Raw genomic sequence first — 20,148 nt, 5'->3', positions numbered from 1 at the left:
AAAAGCAGGACATTTGCAGTAATTGTCTTTCAGTTAGCGTCATCATTGGTGTAAGGGCAGCATAAAGCATTTCGTATTCATAACTTATTCATAAAGCATAACATATTCATAACCTTAGCTTATGCTTCACGCACAGATAGATAAGGTCTCCAGTTTTCTTTCTCAAGACATCTGAACTAAATAAATAACACATCTTGTTTGTCTATATCGTTCACAAATTGTTCTGAACCACACCTTCCTGGTCATGCAGGAGGTGTAGTGCTCTTGTTCGGATTCAACACCATGTCTCGATCAGCAAGAGGTTCATTTATTCGATACGTCCAACCAGTCACATGCTGCTTCACAGCCCAAGCTCTACTGCCGTCAGGAAAACACTGTCAAAGCAGTGAGGTGTTCTACTCAGATGGGACAAAAAGGTTCATTCAAAGACTCTGATTCACTCATGAACAAAACAGCACTAGCTGTTACCTGAATAGACTTCACAACATTGTGTATTGTTGTTGTTTTGTTTTTTTTTTTAACCACTATTGCAAGAAATGTATTTTTAATATTGCCTCTATCACATCTAATGCCATTGACATTACCTTTAAATATTACTGTATATTTAGCAGCAGTATCCAGGTTATTAGACTGGTTATTAAATGTGTGGTATAGAAGTAGAAGAACTAAACTAAGTTATATATAAGTATGTTGAAACTGCAGTTTATGGGTATGTAGTGGATTCACAAGTATTCAGTCCCCCTTCACTATTTTCAATTTTGTTATATTGCAGCCTGATACTACAATCATTTCAAATTCTTTTATTTCCTCAATAATCTACACTCAGTACCCCATAATGTCAAGGTGAAAACAGAATTCTAGATATCTCGTCAAAATATTCCAATATTTCTGACCACTTGAGAAATGTGGGGAACATGACATGACATGACATGACAAAAGGTGTCATGTTCTAACTTGTTTAACACATCTAGAAGTTGTTGTTTGTCTTCAGCTGCTCCCTGTTCAAGGTCACCACACCAGACCATCTGATCCACACATTCGATTTTGGCACAGGTTTTACTCCAGATACCCTTCCTATTGCAACCCTCCCATTTTACCCAGGCTTGGGACTGAGATTAAATTGAGAATCGTGTGTGTGTGTGACTGTGTGTGTGTGACTGTGTGTGTGTGACTGTGTGTGTGTGACTGTGTGTGTGTGTGACTGTGTGTGTGTGTCTGTGTGTGTGTGTGTCTGTGTGTGTGTGTGACTGTGTGTGTGTGTGACTGTGTGTGTGTGACTGTGTGACTGTGTGTGTGTGTGACTGTGTGTGTGTGTGACTGTGTGTGTGTGTGACTGTGTGTGACTGTGTGTGTGTGTGACTGTGTGTGTGTGTGACTGTGTGTGTGTGTGACTGTGTGTGTGTGTGACTGTGTGTGTGTGTGACTGTGTGTGTGTGTGACTGTGTGTGTGTGTGTGTGTGTGTGACTGTGTGTGTGTGTGACTGTGTGTGTGTGACTGTGTGTGTGTGACTGTGTGTGTGACTGTGTGTGTGTGTGTGTGTGTGACTGTGTGTGTGTGACTGTGTGTGTGTGACTGTGTGTGTGTGACTGTGTGTGACTGTGTGACTGTGTGTGACTGTGTGACTGTGTGTGTGTGACTGTGTGTGTGTGACTGTGTGTGTGTGACTGTGTGTGTGTGTGTGTGACTGTGTGTGTGTGTGTGTGTGAGACTGTGTGTGTGTGTGAGACTGTGTGTGTGTGTGTGTGTGTGACTGTGTGTGTGTGTGACTGTGTGTGTGTGTGACTGTGTGTGTGTGTGACTGTGTGTGTGTGTGACTGTGTGTGTGTGTGTGACTGTGTGTGTGTGTGACTGTGTGTGTGTGTGACTGTGTGTGTGTGACTGTGTGACTGTGTGTGTGACTGTGTGACTGTGTGTGTGACTGTGTGTGTGTGACTGTGTGTGTGTGACTGTGTGTGTGTGACTGTGTGTGTGTGACTGTGTGTGTGTGTGTGTGACTGTGTGTGTGTGTGTGTGACTGTGTGTGTGTGTGTGTGACTGTGTGTGTGAGACTGTGTGTGTGTGTGACTGTGTGTGTGTGTGACTGTGTGTGTGTGTGACTGTGTGTGTGTGTGTGTGAGACTGTGTGTGTGTGTGAGACTGTGTGTGTGTGTGTGTGTGTGAGACTGTGTGTGTGTGTGTGAGACTGTGTGTGTGTGTGAGACTGTGTGAGACAAATATTTTTGTCCTGGTTCTTGCTATATACAGTGTCTCCTGAAAGTTTGTGATCCCTTTAGAAATTCCCATATTTCTGCATAAATATGACCCAAAACATCAGATTTTCACGTGTCCTCAAGTCCGAAAAGTACACAAAGTGAAAGCAAACCAACAATTCAACAAGTCATCCAGCATGTGAACCTTTTGATTTTGTTATCTGTTGTGAGCCCTTGTGCAGCACTGACTGCAAGCAACGTTTCCAGTAACTGTTGATCAGTCCTGCACAACAGCGAATTTTATCCCATTCCTCAGAGCTTAAACACCAGGATTTTGGTGGGTTTATTTCATGTTATTGCTTGCTTCAGGTCCGTCCACAATTTTTCTTTTGGATTAAATTCAGGACATTGACCTGTCCATTCTAAAACATTATCTTTGTTCCTCTTTTAACCATTCTTTGGTAGAATGTGATCGTTGTCTTGGTGTATGATCCATTTTCTCTTGAGATTCAGTTCATGGAAAGATGCCTTGTCATTTTCCTTTAGAATTCATTGGTATAATTTTGAATTTGTTGTTCTATTAATGATGTCAATCTGTCCTGGCCTAGATGCAGCAATACAGGCCCAAACCATGCTACCACCACCATGTTTCACAGAAGGGTTAAGGTTATTATGCTGCAATTCAGTATTTTCAGTTCTCCAAAAATTAGGCTTCTCATTTTAAACCAAAAAGTTGAATTTTGGTCTCATTCCTCCACAAACAATTCTTCCACTAATCCTCTGGCTTGTCCACATGATTTTTAGCAAACTCCAGGGGCAGCAACTCTGCCTTTGACCTTGAAATTAAATACTAATCCTAGAGTTTCACACACTTTTTTTTAAGTTTAATATGGGACTGGTTTGTTTTATCGGGTTCACTTTGTCTGCTTTTGGAACTTGAAAATCTGTTGATGTTTTGGGTATGTTTATGCAGAAATATAGACATTTCTAAAGGGTTCACAAACTATTAAGCGACAGAGTACATAAATGTTATAATTAGTCTTCTAACACCCGTCCGACTTCACCACAAAAAAATTTTAATGTTCATTTCAATACTGCCTATGTGAAAGCACCCTTTACACAAAACCTCCCAGAATTCAGAGCAGCTCCCTTTCTCCCTCATTCTGCAAACCGTATTGAAATCATGCGATCCTTAAGATTCCTCACGCATGCATTTCTATCCCTCGTTTTCTCTTGCTATTTCATTTGCTCTCTCTTTATCTGCACCCCTGACACTCGCGCTCTTTTTAATGGGTTTTCACATAATATTATGTCCTTTGTAGAGCTCCCTCTTATTGCAGGATCTGTATTAGATGTCGGTTCTGCTTGACCTGTACAGCGACAGAAGTGATTCATATTCATCTATTCATGACTTACCATGTCAGAATATGTATTCTGATTTTTCTGCCATTCTTTTATTAGATTCAGATCTGAATTTCTCAGCCATTACTGCTATATACAGAAATATTCTACAAACTGAACAATCAATCTAAACTTTCAACAGCAAAGTGACATTGCCTACATAAACTATCCATTGAAATCGATAGATCTGTACTTGGAAGTCTATTTTAAAGTACTTTTGTAGTTTTGCTCATTTAAAGAAGAAAAACAGGAACATTTATTCTATAATTTGTCTGCATTGTCGTTTGTTAGCATGACGACAGGCTAATCAAGCTAATGATCTCGAATTAGCTATCGATCTTTAGCTAATGATTTTGTTCCATTCTCCAGCCCTAATCTGAGAAGACCATTTTCCTTCAACACATTTACATTTCAAATATACTGTAGATTGATATCATTAGTTTGTTTAGTCTATTACTAGCATAATCACTCTGAGAAACCTGGAAGTAGTTTACATTAATATTTATTAGCAGTCAGTATCAACATTACCTTATGAAGTTACTGCAGCGTAATACTTAATATATCGGTGCTTACTGGATCTTTGACTGATCAGTTATGTATAATGAATCCCTTATGAACATCTTAAGCTATGTTCACATGCAGTGATTTTATCGCTACAAGTTGTTAGCCGCTGTACTATGAAGTCATCGGTTGAGCAGCATTAATCAGAGGTGACACAACTTGAATTCAAAATCCGTTTTCTTGCCACTAAAATGAAACATTCTGGAGAAATATGTACATATACAGTTTATACCACATCATATCGCCAAGATGAAGGAGAAGCAGTGTGCAGTCTTTGCCGCGGATCACGTGCATTTTCTGTTTTCACTCCCGTTGGTAGTCGCTGCACCAATTCGCACCATATTTTTCTAAAGTTCTTAAGATTTTTTTAAAGTTCCTGAGTTCTTCACATCACTGGTATCATTACACTTTCTCAACATTGCTGCTGTCTTTGCATTCTCTCTGGGATTATAAATTCCAGATCCCTGCATATTTATTCGTGCTCCAGAAGTCACTACCTGCAGAAGTCATTACCTTCTAATTATTAGATAACAATAATAAATGTCTCATCTGTGTGTGAGGAAATGAGATCCTGAAAACTTGCCTACAACTGTCTGTATTTCTGCCTCACAGATTGTGTGCTATATTTATTTCACCCGCATCATCGCCATCCTCATCAAGGTGATCGTCCCCTTCCAGTGGAAATGGCTCTATCAGGTAAGTGCCGGACATTTTCTTAATTCAAATAAGCAGTGGACAAACAGAAAGCAGTTTGCTTGTTCCTGTATTTTTGATCACTTGAAGACTGGGCATGTTTAAAGAAAAAGAATCAGTCTGAAATTCTGAATTATTGTCTAATTTATTTTTTAGCCTTCAGTCATACACACACACACACACACACACACACACACACACACACACACACACACACACACACATATATATATACAAAAAAAAACTCAAATAGTGATCTATAATAGTAGAATGTTAAATGAGTGGACTTGGGCATTTGTAATTAAAATAAAATAAATCTTCAGTCTTTGGGTTCTTCTCATTTCTTTAGTTGATTCCTTGTTTCATATCCCAGGATCCCTGACTCTGTTGATCCATAGACAATCCAGGAATCATTACCAAATGTATTTGCTGAATAAGACGCCCTCACCCAAAAACAGCGATGCCATTAAATAATGATTGCACAGCTGTTTCTTTTGTCCCGTGGCAAACTGAATTAATAACAGTAAAATTAAAAATGATTGCACATGCACATTTATCTTTGCACGTATTAAGGATGACACTTGTTTAATATTCTACTCAATCCTCGGCTGTCTCATCTGGGCAGGTTATTTGGAAATTCCCAGACATCTTGATTGACTTTGAGCATTGACTTTTATCCATTAGTTTTCCATTCTTTCCAGTCACTTTATTTGTTGATTATTGTAGAAAACATACAGTACAGATAAACTCTATACCTTCTGCAGGATTACAGCCAGTTCACCAGATCGACAGTCACTACTATTTGTCATGCTTTGCAATAGGCACCTGTGTGCTCGCTCTGGAATCCTTTCTCCTCATGCTTGATTTCAATAAGTTCATTTAAATAATTGATATACCCTTAATGATGGAGGACTTTGATCGATTTCCAGGTCATGGGCTAAAGGACATTGAATCGAGGAGCCATCAATTAGAGTATTGAGACGAAGCCAGAAACATGGTCTTGCCTGAAAATGAAGCTCAAATGCTACTTGAACAAAACAATATGTCACTGCATTCTCTATAAGTTTAAACTGTTTAGACTGCATAATGACCAAAACAAAGCTAAGAGTTATCCAGAGTATTTCAAGTTTAACAGCGTTGAGGACGAATTTATGATGGATTGATGCTTGTATTAATGGATGGATTTATGAATGATATGGGTGATGGATGGAGGGGACCTGAAAGAACTTTTGTATTATGTCAATCTTCTGCTGTAACACACCTTTCTGTTGTTCTTCACAGCTGCTGGATGAACTGGCCACTCTGACCTTCTTCGTCCTGACCGGCCACAAGTTCCGTCCAGCTCCTTCCAATCCCTACCTGCTGCTGTCTGTGGAGGACGAGGAGGATATGGAGATGGACGATGTGTAAGATATTTACACACAAACACACCAAAAAAATAATGACTCATGCTGTAGTCTGTAAATAGATACACAGTACAGAAGGAAGCTTTGCTCATTGCCTCTCTCATGAAAAGGCAATGCCAAAGTCTCATTTCTTCGTATGTCTCCTCCCTTTATTTCTTATCGAAAACAATCCTCCCTTAAATAAGTTGCATAGTAATATTTAGAATTCTTAATAATGTAGAAATTCATTTGCATTTGTGACTTATTTTGCAAAGAAATTCGGAGTTTACAGAGTTCATTCAGACTGTTTTCACTTTGATTTCACACATTACCCACAATGCTGTTCTACCACTTGCTGCTACTGGTGTCAGTGGGATTTAATCCTATCTTCATCTCTACCTAAAGAGATCAATGCAGCAGCACTTTAGTACTTTATTCTGTCCAGCTTTCTCATCCCCTTCTTCTGTTCTCTCTGCTCAAACAGAACAACTTACAAAGCTTTAAATGTTATGCCAGTACCACCAACGCCATCCCGTTCATCAGCTTGTACAGTGTTGGCTACTTCAGCTGAATCTCTGCTGAAACTCTCAGCTCTAGCTGATTAATTTGTACTGGCAGTGTTTTCCAGTGAACCGCAAACTTTCAGTGAACGCAAAAATGCAGCACCAACCAGCAAATTTACCTCAGAATCAATAAGCACATCATCATTGCATATTATATGATGCATATATTTAGTGTATTTCTAGAAGAGGGTTTCCTGTAAGTATGGCAAGACGTTCATTTATCTTCAGCAGAGAATTTCTGCATTTTCTCCCTCATTCTATCCCTTGCTTGCAGACCCAGCCAGAAATAGCTTTGCAACATGTGTCCTTGTTCTTGCACCTTACACCATTTTTTTTCTCCTGACATTTCTCCACTCTTCCTTTTACCCACCTCAGGGTAAGTCCTTCCCCATGTCCTTCACCTCAAGCTGAATAGGGCAGTGGGCGATCTCAAGCATTCTTATTTTTGTGAGGATGGGAAGTGGTGTGCAAACTGTGCCCAATGAGTCATAAAAAGAACAGAGAAGATAGATGACAGGAAAGAATGGACCAAAAATAGATTCTATTAAAGCATACATTTTCAATCAAATCACTGGTGAGCACTAGTTCTGAATTCAAGCGTTATTGTGAGTACAGGATCTGTTAGTATGGCTTTGCAGCCTCAGGTCATCAACCTAGTTTTTCACTTCTGAATGTTCCTTTGCTGTTGCCAGGAAGCTGATATGACCCAGCTACTCAAGTAGGCACCATGTGGCCTGGCTTTTTTTTTTTATGCCCCGGAGAAGGAATTGCTGTTGGAGGATCAGTTGGCCCTCAGATGAATACATCACCTCTTTCCTGTCGTTTGCTCCATACAACTCCTGTTTTTTGGTTTCTACAGAGTGGATTTGAGATTTTCAGACATTTAGTTGTTTGGCAGCAGTGATTGACGGTGAAAAGAAAATCGAAGGGATGGTGGCAGAAGAAAAGGCAGGAATTAATTTCAAGCCTAGATGAAGAAATACACTTACCGAACACTTTATTAGGAATGCTTGTACAGCTCCTCATTCAAGTAGTTATTTAATCATCCGATCATTTGGCAGTAACGCAGTGCATGATTTTATGCAAATTCAGCTTTGGTTAATGGGAATAATGTGGTCTCAGTGATTTTGAGTGTGATTGTTGGTGCCTGACAGGCTGGTTTGTGTATTTGTGCTACTGATCTCCTGGGATATTCACACACAACAGTCTCTAGAGTTTACTCTGAATGGTGTGAAAAACAGAAACTTTCAAGCGAGTGACAGTTTGTTGGTGGAAATGCCTTGCTGATGAGACAGAGTAGAGGAAAATGGGCAGATTGGTTCAAGCTAACAAGAAGAGAAGGATACAGAATATCAAATAATCTCGCTTTCCTTTTTCATTTATGGCATTTGGCAGATGCTGTTATATAGAGAGACTTACAGAAGTACTTTGAAGTCTCTATTAATAAATGCAGCCTGTTACCTGTTCACAAGGTTAAAGACTCACAGAGAAGAGAACTAGGAGTCTAAAATCTATCAGTCTACGAGTCTCAAACAACAGTGAATGGGCACGAGCTGTGCATTAGTAGAGCCCAAGCAGGAAATGATGGCATGTCTTTTAAAGGATTCCTGGTTTGGCTGCACCAATTAGGACAACAGACCAATCAAAGGGGAGGAATCAATCAGACCTTTTCCTGAACACATACACTCACAACAGTTACAATAGGAAAAGTTAGAAAAACACATGACCGTTATGGGCCATAACAGTTGGGAGGTAATATAGTAAAAAAAAAAAGGCCCTTCAGGAAGAGGAAGGTGACTCAAGTGTTCAATCCCACCATATTTAAAAACATACCCATAAAATTCATGCATGATAGATCGACTTAAATAAGATGCTTGGAATAATGATTTCAGATTTTTTTTTTTTTTTTGCTTTGAGGACCAGATTCTTTTCTCATCCTGCGGTAAACATCCTGTACCTCACAGGTTGTCACCTCCATTTCCCAGAGCTTAGAGAACAGCAAGCTGACTTTTGAAATGAACAAGAAAAACTCCTGATTCGCACCATCACTGCTGCTAGCAAGCAATCAGAATAAAATGTGATGAAAGAAAACCAAAAGACCTGTTTGTTTTAACAGATGGAGGGGTTTTTAAAGATGGCGTGGTTGTGATAAGTCTCAGGCTACAGCTGATTTCAAGCTACTGTATGCTTGGGCTTGTGTGTTATTTGGCATTAAGTAACAGTTTGCACAGTAGTGTGTGTGTGTGTGTGTGTGTGGCCATCAACAAGGATATATTTGGAACTGGAAAATATTTAATTTGGGGTTCAAACCCTCTAAATCTATTAAAGGACAAAACAAAAACTCACCAGGGAGGCTACCAGGAGACCTACAGAAACATTAAAGGAGCTGCACCAATATCTGACAAGTACTAATGACTCTTTTATTCTTCACATGTCTATGGGGTAGCGCGGCTAGATGAAAGCCCTTTCTCACAAAAGCACCCAAGCTCAATTAAATGACCCCAAACCATGGGGCAGAATGTGTTACGGTCTGATGAGACCAATTTCAAAAGGTATGTTCTGCTGGTGGAAAAAACATCACCAAAACAACACAATACCCAGAGTGTAGCATGGTGGTGGAAGCCTCATGCTTAAGGTGAACAGAATAGCTACAAATACCAGCTGATTTTAGTTTAAAGCTTTCAGGTGTCTGCTAATAAGAACATTCAAAGTATTGTAATCCTTTCAGCATGTTGAAGGAATGGCTTACGTGATCAGTGGTTTTGAATGAGCTAGCCAACCAGAATGGACCTGACTCCAAATCAGAAATCTGTGGGGTGACCTGACCCGAGCTGTGCATAAGACACACCCTTAATTTTTCATGGCTTTAGCAAGAAAAAGAGAGAGACAGTATTTTCAGGTAAAGAAACATTAATGGACTCTTACAGTAGGGTAATAAAATGAAATGGTGCTTCATCCAAGTATTAGTTTATGGCTGTGTGCACTACTGTGTGCAACAGCTTATTGTAGATTGATTTATTTATTCATTCATTTATTAGTTTTAAAATCTTTTTATATGCATTGTAACTTAACTTTTTTGCTAATATATATGACAGTAGTGTTTTATTAAACCTTTTATATCCACAGTAGCTACCTCACAAGAAAAGAAAGTTAATATACTTTAAAAGATAAATGGATGGATTGCTGCTGGTAATCATATGTTTTCTTATTTCAGTTTTAAAGACATCTTGCTGTTTCTGCCTTAAGACAAAACACTTGCGTCGCAGGCCGTTTAACACCCTGCTACAGTTTTAGATGTCTGCCTCAGCAGCTGTCTGTGTGTGATTGTAACTTACTAGTGTTTACGTGATGAACTCCTGTCATGACAAGGTGCATAAATCTGACATGGATGGACTTAAAGAATTAACAGAAGTAATCTCATTTTATTCTATTAAGCCAAAAGGCTGGCTGTCATTTCTTTAATCTGGGGGATGGCTTCCACTTACATCTGCCCCTAAATCTAACCCTGGTGCTGGGCTCACAGCTCCTGTTCCTGCCTTGAAGCTATAAACCAGCGAACCTTTAAACTGGGAGCCTTTGATGGCACATATAATGTTCTTGTAGCTTTGTACAACGCTTGTACTCACTGTTGTATAATATGTTTAACAATTTACATAACTAGTGATTATAAATAGTGCAGGGTTGGATTTTGGGATAGAAATCCTGATTCTGAATCATGGTTCAGTTTGTAACAATGAGTTCAAGGTCCACACCAACCACCAGACCTCCACTTCTTCTCCACAACCACCAGTAAGCACACCCCATAGTTTATTCTTAATAATGAACTGTTAGTCCACATCACTAGGAAAGTAGTGGGTGGTGGGGATGGTTAGTGATCTCATCATGTAGCTCAATTTGTGCTAATTAGACTGACTACATGCTAAGAATGAGGTTTACTTTCTATGTTGCCTTCCTCAAACTCATACTCGCGTTACAAATCAGCTAAAAAAAACTCACACACTCCCGAAAAGCAAATTAAATCCTGAAGCACAGCTAAGTCATTGGAAGAGATTAGATTTGCAGTTTTACAGCGGTCACACTCAGTGCCTGATGCCATAAAACAACACAGCACAACACACACACACGCAGTAATTGTGCAGCTTGAGCTCAGGTCTTTCGGGGTTAAACTGTGGCCAGAGAAACAATTTTAGCACTGAGCTTCCTCCTACACTGAAAGTTAAACATTTCTAAAACTCCTAAATAAAACAAAGAATAACTACAAGACTCAAAACTCCTCAATATTCAGTAACTCCAGATTGTTTTATTGCCAACAATACTTAATATTTATGTTTGATGTCATTCTTTTTCTTCAACCCCAGTGCATTTGTGTTCATCTTGTATCATCACAAACGTGCATGGAGATCACAACATGACTCCCCACATTTACCTTTATTATTATTGCGTGGCTCAAGCAGTTGCTGCTCTGGGTTGTTGATCAGAGGATCAGGGGTTCACACAGAAGCACTGCCAAGCTGCCACTTTTGGGCCCTTGAACAAGGCCCTTAACCCTTACTGCTCTTGGGGCGCTGTATCATGACTGACCCTGTGCTCTGACCCCAACCACCAAAAGCTGGGATATTTAAAAAAAAAATCATTTCATTGTGCTGTAAACATATATGTGGCAAATAAAGGCTTCTTCATCTTTCTCCTGGTACTTTACTCACCTGAACAAGTGCAGAACCGAGTACGAGCCGTATTCACGTTCACAGGAATCACACACCACTTCTTTGGGTCTTGGGTTGAGTACAGTGGTGCGAATCACCACTTCACTCCCGGTGTAAATGCCTCCTTAATAGTCAGACTGTGTGTGCATATCAGTGTGTATAATGGCTTTCAAGCAACAAAAACAACTCAGTGTGGTTCGTAATGCGAGGACATGTTTGGTAAAGAGGTGAGGCTTTGCTTTACTGATAAGTTCTTAACCCTCAAAAAATGCAACCCTGTAAAAATGAGGACAAATATGTGTCTCTTTCATTATGGGCATCTGCTAGATGCCATAAATGTGAGTGTCATTCATAAAGAATCTATTTCCTGTATATCTCTTCCCATCTCCAACTGGATGAAAAATATCTCGGCTGAAGTGCTGAACATTTTCATTCTTGTGCAGTCTTTAACTCTGTAACTCTGTTCTTCTTCACAGGGTAACTACATCTACTGCCATGGGGGAGGGCATGAAAAAGTTGAAAAAGATGTCAAACGGCCCATCAGAGGAACGGGAGAGCATGGCATGATGGGAAATGTAGTCTTTCAGGGATAAGTCTGGACTTCAAGGCTAGTTCTGTCAGATACGGACGGTATTTTATTATTTTTTTTAACCTTCACTTGTGGAGGACTCGATGAAACCTCCGACTGGATGCGCTCATGCTGGGACGTGGTGTAATTTCTCTGTACGTGTTCTACAGACAGTATAAAGACTCACTAACCTTCCTTTCTCAGTAGTTCTAATGGAAATGCTCAGTGCTGTGCTTTGTCTTCAGTTGATGCAAGATGTTTTGCTTTTATTTATTTATTATGGTTATTCTTTTTTTTAATTACTGATCTCTTTGTCATTTTTCTGGCACTTTAGCCAACACACACTGGGCAAATCCCAAGTCACTGTAGTGTCACTATGCAGCTTCCTCGGTACTCCAGAGCCTCGAGTTTACTTGCAGGTCTTAGTTGAATTCCTGAATTCACTTTTCAGTGACAGGGGCATAAAAGAGTTAAGCTGTATTTCCTGTATAAATGTACAGAACTAAGACAATTGTACAGACACAAGATTTCCTACTTAGTGGATGAACCTTGACTTTGTCATGTTTTCAGTGGCAGTGATTATTTTTAATTGGGGATTAATAATGTTATGGGGGAATCTAAGCATTTCTTGTGTGGATGCTATTGAACGTACTGGGCTGTATCTTTCAAGAGTATCATTCATTTTAAAAATATTTAAAAAATCACAAATCTTTATCCTCATCAGTATCCGTTATTAAAAGGGTTTTATTTTGATGCTTAAACATTTTTGCTAATTTTCAGAATTAGATACCACTAGATAAAGTGGTGATCTATTCTCAGTATTAAATTGTGCAACGGTTTGATTTCTGTATTGTCTACATTTTGTCTGAAATTGAAAGATAAAGATGTTTTTTGCTATCTCTGTGATGGCGAGCAGGTATCAAAGACAAAAGTCCAATAAATCTGTCAGTGAGGATTTTCTGAAATGCAGAATAGCTGAGGAGCACAATTATAATCCTTGTCACGTTCAAAAAAGATTCTGGATGACACAAACGGATGCTCTTCTTAACACCTGTGAGTAAAGACGCTATTGCCCTGTGTTTGTATGGAATATCACTGCTAATTCGTACTATGTTGACGATTTTAAAAGAAAATATCGTTAATTTGGCTACTTCACCGTTACACTTAGGGTTGATACATGGAAAAAAGTCTGCTTTTACAAGACAAATTTTGTGTATTTGCTTTTAGCGGCTACATTCCAAATATAACAATAATTTACAAGTTAGCTTTTCTCATTGCTTATGATGCCCACAGATTTTTTTTTTTTTTGAAATCTTTTCTCAGATTTTCTTAGGTTTAAATCAGTGTTTTGATCATTTTGAAGTGGACTTGTTTTTTTGCTGTATTTTTGTTTTATCAATATTTGAAGGATTAAAGAAATATATGACCACTTTTCAGAGTGTCTTAAAGATTTTCTATTGAAAGATAGGGCTGGCACGGTGGCTTAGTGGTTAGCACGTTCGCCTCACACCTCCAGGGTTGGGGGTTTGGTTCCCGCCTCCGCCTTGTGTGTGGAGTTTGCATGTTCTCCCCGTGCCTCGGGGGTTTCCTCCGGGTACTCCGGTTTCCTCCCCTGGTCCAAAGACATGCATGGTAGGTTGATTGGCATCTCTGGAAAAATTGTCCGTAGTGTGTGATTGTGTGAGTGAATGAGAGGGTGTGTGCCTTGCGATAGGTTGGCACGCCGTCCAGGGTGTATCCTGCCTTGATGCCCGATGACGCCTGAGAGGCACAGGCTCCCCGTGACCCGAGGAAGTTCGGATAGGCGGTAGAAAATGAATGAATGAAGATAGGGCTGTGTGATATGACCAAAATACCCTAGTGCATTTCTCATATATAAATACATTAAAAGTTTTCATTGGGATTCATCTCATTGAGCACAAAATTCAATAATGAATTCATAAGCGGCTGCAATTACATTTATGGTGCTTTTTTACAGTAGTATTCCGTTTATATAGTAGCAGTTAAAATTAAATAAAGAAAATGAAATATAAAACCAAAGCTATTTAACACCACCAGGGCATTATTGCTTTGTCTAGTTTGTTGTAGAAAAGCAAGTTATGGTCAGAGTCTAGTGCTGCGATCATAAGTGTAACAGGCACCTTTTGTAAAGAAGCAAGTTAACAGCAGAAACATTCCGTAAGAGATTTAAAATGAATGTTTATTTAAGAGTTTGTTACCCCTCTCCATTTTTCTGTCTCTGCTAGTTCTTTTTTGTTCTGGTTTGTGTGAGCACTGCAGCAGCTTCACCCCAAATGCTCTCATTGGTTTAGAAGTCTATCTCAAACCAGTATTGATCAACTTATAATGGGAGGTGTGCAATCAGGAAACCATTGGAAAAACAAGACTGAAGTTCGCGAAAGAACACAGAGACAAAGGCCAAGACTTCTGGAATAATGTGCTTTGGACAGATGAGTCCAAAATTTAATTATTTGGAGACCATAACAGAGGGAATGTTTTGACGTAAACCAAATACAGCATTTCAGCAAAAGAACCTCATACCCAACTGTGAACACAGAGGTGGAAGTGTTATGGTTTGGGGATGCTTTGCTGCAGAAGGACCTGGCCAGCTCATCATAGAATCCACTATGAATTCTGCATTGTATCAGAAGGTGCTTGAGGAACATGAGACCATCTGTCAAAATAATTAAAGCTGAAGTGGAACTGGAGCTTGCAACATGACAATGGCCTAAAACATAGCAGTAAATCCACCAAAGACTGACTAAAAAAAGTTACACACACATACATACATACATACATACATACATACATACATACATACATACATACGTGTATATATATATATATATATATATATATATATATATATATATATATATATATATATATATATACACACACACACACACACACGTATGTATGTATGTGTATATATATATATATATATATATATATATATATATATATATATATATATATATATATATATATATATATATACATACATACATACGTGTGTGTGTATATTTATATATATATATATATATATATATATATATATATATATATATATATATATATATATATATATACGTATAATAAAATATATATAAGGAAAATGATGTTATGATATCGTTGCTACTTTGCAGTGCAACAAAAAGCCTTCCTATCATCAAGAGTCCAAGCCATCCGGAGCCATCTGGAGCCAGAGGTAAGATTGGCCTTCTCTTGGGAGGAAGGGACAAACTTTCTCTATGTTCACTAGCAGACAGCATTTTCCTCTGATTGTGTTGTGCTAACCTGTGATGCAACAGTTTGAAACATGCTGTTGGTTGGCTTCACAAGTCTCAGAGAAAGCATGTGTTAGCTTACACTAAACCCTCATCAGTTGGTAGCTGTTGTAATGATTAATCCTGTTAAATATATGTTATCATATTTCCTAGTCTTAACTGTTAAATAATTCACTCTAGCTGAATTAGTGCACAAATCAGAAAATTACTACTATAATGTGTTTCCTTATCCAATACATTGTTGCCTAACGTACTCGTTTCGGACCTTTCAAAAAGCACAACTGTGTGGATTTGGAAGAAACACTGAAAGTATGGACTCAATTTATTTGAATTCTGATTTATTAATATTTACATTCTAATTATAGTCTTTAATTTGAAATCAGATAAAACATCTCCCTCCATAGTAATTAGCCATTGGACTATTTTTATAAAGCTGCAAGCAGAGCATTTGCTGAGCAGCTGGCCTGAGGGTCTGTGGGGCTTGAAGCAAGATCTTGAGAATGGGTCTCTCTTGCATCATTTTTTGTTACTAGCTAAATATGTTCTGACACAAAAACAATCATAAAATGAGTACTCTCAAAAGATTTCATTATTTATTTTAAAATTGTTTTACATCCCAGCTGACAGGTTTCCATTCTTTTAGCCTACATTTCAAATAACTATCTAGTACCTAGAGTAAAACTAACTATCTAGTTCCTAGAGTTAAGGTTAGCATTAAATTAGCTAATATGAACGCCGCATCATAAGATATGAGTCAGTCTGGTATAGATTTACTGAGAGCAAACACTGAATTTATTAATCAACACTAACTTATTAATCATAGTCATGTCTCAAGTGCTCTGTGTCATTGCTGTGGCTTAAATGCCCTTTAAAAGATTGTGAAGTTGCCAAAATGTCAACAAGCCAGAGGTGCCAAAGAAAAGTGTGTCATGGGCACTAATCTAGCTCCCTGTGAGGCAGAATTGAACTCTTCTTTCTCTCTGGTACAAGTGGGAGACAGATGTAGGCTTCAGTAGTGTTTTTTAGAATAAAACGCATGCACAGTCAGTTTGAAGATATGTACAGTATGTGGGCTGATGAATAGTTATCTAAGTTACAGGTGACTCCCTAGATATATATTTGTGTTACTTTGTTTGTCTTTATGGATTTACTTCCATAATCCTCATTTTTCTGCACAACCACACCCACAGTTAAGTTCTTATATGGTAACATTGTCAGTGTAAAAAGTTGACTCCTCCATGGTACAGATTCAGATTAAATAGACACATGAATAATCATTATGTTGGCTTTGTAGAAGCCAACATTCTGATTTCCTTTATAAGCTTATTATTATTATTATTATTATTATTCTTAGCCACAAATTTATCAAGAGTAACTCGTCCTAGGGCTTTCGAGCCACATGCACCAAATTCGGATATGTCGTAGACCCTGGTCTGAAGTTTGTTGCTACTACTTTTCTAAGCGATCGGAATTCCGGCATTCCCGGTACGGAAGCTCAAAATGGCCTTTTTTCGTATCCACTTCCATTATAAATTTTGGAGGTTTATAACTCGGCAAGTTTTCGAGCGATTTACACCAAACTCGGACAGGTTCTTTAGGACGTTATGCCGGACAAAGTTCCGGACTCGGCGTTCCGACGGAACTTTCGGTTTTCCCGTAGTCGACGATGGAACGTCCCATAGACTTGAATGGGGAATTCCTAAAATTCCTCTAAGCTTTCACACACGCAGCGTGCGCAGAGCTCAGGCACGGCTTCTCTCCTGTGTTCTATGCAGTATAATAATAAGTAGAATCCCATAATGACTGCAGTATTGACATGAAATGTCCAAACCCTCAGTAGCCACTTTTTGCCAAAAGTATTGGCACCCCACCGGGTATACAGGTGACATCACGTGACGTCACGTGTAGCCCCGCCCCCAGAATAAGCGAAATCAAAAATGAGCACAATATGGACATGTCATATATCAAAACACTCAGCCCAATGAGGGGAACTGCCCCACGTGTATTTTGGTAACGTCACGTGACGTCACGTGTAGCCCCGCCCCCAAAATAAGCGAAATCAAAAATTAGCACAACATGGACATGTGACATATCAAAACACTCAGCACAATGAGGGGAACTGCCCCACGTGTATTTTGGTCACGTCACGTGACGTCACGTGTAGCGACGCCCCCAAAATAAGCGAAATCAAAAATTAGCACAACATGGACATGTCATATATCAAAACACTCAGCCCAATGAAGGGAAGTGCCTCACGTGTGTTATGGTCACGTCACGTCACGTGTCGTCACGTGTCATCACGTGAAAATAAAAAATTTGCACAACACGGACATGTGACATATCAAAACACTCAGCCCAATGAGGGGAAGTGCCTCACGTGTGTTATGGTCACGTCACGTCACGTGTCGTCACGTGTCATCACGTGAAAATAAAAAATTTGCACAACATGGACATGTGACATATCAAAACACTCAGCACAATGAGGGGAACTGCCTCATGGGTATTCGGATCATGTCACATGCTCATGTCCGCTCGCCTCCAAAAGTATTGGCACCCTAGCGGTCCAGTAGCTTTCACAATCTTTCTGTCCACTTGCCTCCAAAAGTAACACTAACCCTTATGTCCACTCGCCTCCAAAAAGCACCGGCCTTTGCGAATACTTGCACCGTCAAAGCCAACATCAAAGTTTGTCTCGACGAACTTTACAAATCTAGTTTACATTTTGTTACACGTTGTGTTGAACTCTTCCTCCAGTGCATGCTTTCATCTCACAGTTTATACACATGTATACAAAACTAGGTAGAATTCAATACACTTATGGTAATAACACCAATGAGGCTACATGGTATTTAATATGGTTGCATTTATTTTGCAGAGAAACTGCCCAAGCATTCATGGCTACCTTTGTAACAGTCATAGGTAAAGCTGTCCCTTCCCTCTTGGGCGGCTCTATTTTACATGACAAGCTGCATTTTCTTTTGTCATATTAAGATGGATGCACAAGTGAGTAGCCTGCTGGGTATTTCTGCCCGTTGCACTGTTCCACTTAAGTATCTGCAGGGTTGTCAAGCAGGAGTCACTCTCCATTTATCTTTCACATGTCTTTTCTCCCAGAATACCTACTGATGGTTGGCCAGTACACCTTGGAACATGCCTTAGGATCCCTGCCTACCCTATGCCTTATCATTGCTTCCAAGCCACAAACAGAAGCTGTTCTTCTCTGCCGTCTCTGACAGATCCTTCAGTGTCTTCCCCAATGCCTGCCCTGACATTGCCATACCACAGAATAATTATTTGGTGGATGTTCCTAAAACAACTTGACATCCTGCCTCAACATGGCAAATAATTGCCCTCTTCCCAGATTCTCTGTACTTACCAGCCCTGGGTACTCCCTTTTCCTTTCCTTGGAGGCTTCCTCCAGACTCTCCTTCCAAGGCATATTGAGCTTTGCCGTTATGGACTTCTTTTGATGTTGATGACCACAGCACATTTCTCTGGCTTTTCATTTCTCTGATTTCAGAGGGGAAATGGAACTAGTGATTGAGGTCTACTCTCAGCTTCACCAGGTCAGGCCACCACCTATACCAGGGGTCGGCAACCCGCTGCTCCGGAGCTGCAAGTGGCTCTTTCATCCCTCTGCTGCGGCTCCCTGTAGATTTGGAAAATAAATATTTAATTTAAATGTATTTTATTTTAGGTAGTTAGTTTTTAAAAAAAAAATGTAATTCTAAGATTATGATGCTCTTATAACATTAACAGGGCTCTCAAGTTTTGAAGACAGGCAAGCGTGACATCTCCAAAGCGCGAAAATACCCTCGCTAATGAATATGCTTTTTTTTCAATGGTTGTTGCATTAAATCTTACCCAGATAGTGCTATTTTCTGATTGGCTAATATGTAGCCTCTTTTTTTTTGATTGGCTGATAAGCTCGACTAAGAGCTCCAGAGGAGACGCGCTTGATTCCTGCCCGGTTCCATAGAGACAGCGGTGTGGACTGATTAAATATATGATAAATAGTCAAAGTTTTTTGCGTGAGAAATACAATGTGTGGTGGGAGAGCGTGAGAAAAGACCCAAATGCGCGACTGTCACTCTCAATGTGTGACACTTGACAGCCCTGCATTAAAATAAACCGTGTTTAATTTTTTTTCTCGCTCAAAATATGCGACATAACTGCCGACTTGCGAAATCCGACACACAGAAGCAGACGCATTTTTGGTTTGCTGCAGCCGGCAAGTTAAAATGTTGATGTCATGAATACGAAGAGAACTCAATTAGACATTGAACATTTTATTTGAAAGTAACTTTCAACCCAGCGTCTTTTTTGTTAAGGTTAGTTCAAACTGTTCAAAATATTTTTGTTTGCCTGCAGAAATAAAATTACGTTTACTCGGTAGCAGTTCATTGATTTCATAAATGCAACACACTACAGTTTTTTCTCTACTTTCTATAAAGGTAAAAAACAATATATGCGGTGTTCTCTTCATTTTAGATGTCAAAAGGGTTTTGTGGCTCCCTGAGTTTTTTTTTTCTGTTGGAAACGGGTCCTAATGGCTCTTTGAGTGTTTAAGGTTGCCGACCCCTGACCTATACTAACCCTGGGCCGGTGCAGTCTTGCAATGTGCTGCAGACTTGCGTTGAGGTTTCAGGCCCTTACCGTCAGCACAAGTTGCTGGAATTAGGGAGGATGTTATAGATGGATACCACTAGCACCTTCCTTTGCTTTGTAAAAGCTGAGGACCACATTTTTTGTGTCCACCATTCCAATGCATGTCGGCCCTGAATGGGTACTGCC

General features: G+C 39.4%; 1 protein-coding gene across 1 annotated transcript in view; it reads left to right on the top strand.

Moving 5' to 3' along the window:
- The window catches only part of gpr107 (G protein-coupled receptor 107), a 33,713-nt gene extending 20,218 nt beyond the window's left edge, over positions 1–13,495 (top strand). The window contains exons 16-18 of the mRNA XM_060862973.1: positions 4,765–4,848; positions 6,127–6,251; positions 11,973–13,495. Coding sequence (XP_060718956.1) covers positions 4,765–4,848; positions 6,127–6,251; positions 11,973–12,063 — 300 coding nt within the window. The 3' untranslated portion in view covers positions 12,064–13,495. The remainder of the gene's footprint in view (positions 1–4,764; positions 4,849–6,126; positions 6,252–11,972) is intronic.
- Positions 13,496–20,148: the final 6,653 nt, after the last annotated feature.

This window comes from Tachysurus vachellii, chromosome 26, assembly GCF_030014155.1.
Source record: "Tachysurus vachellii isolate PV-2020 chromosome 26, HZAU_Pvac_v1, whole genome shotgun sequence".
In the NCBI taxonomy this organism is placed as follows: Eukaryota; Metazoa; Chordata; class Actinopteri; order Siluriformes; family Bagridae; genus Tachysurus; species Tachysurus vachellii.
Note: the sequence above shows the minus strand (reverse complement) of the source record. Positions and strands in the feature narration are given on the sequence as shown.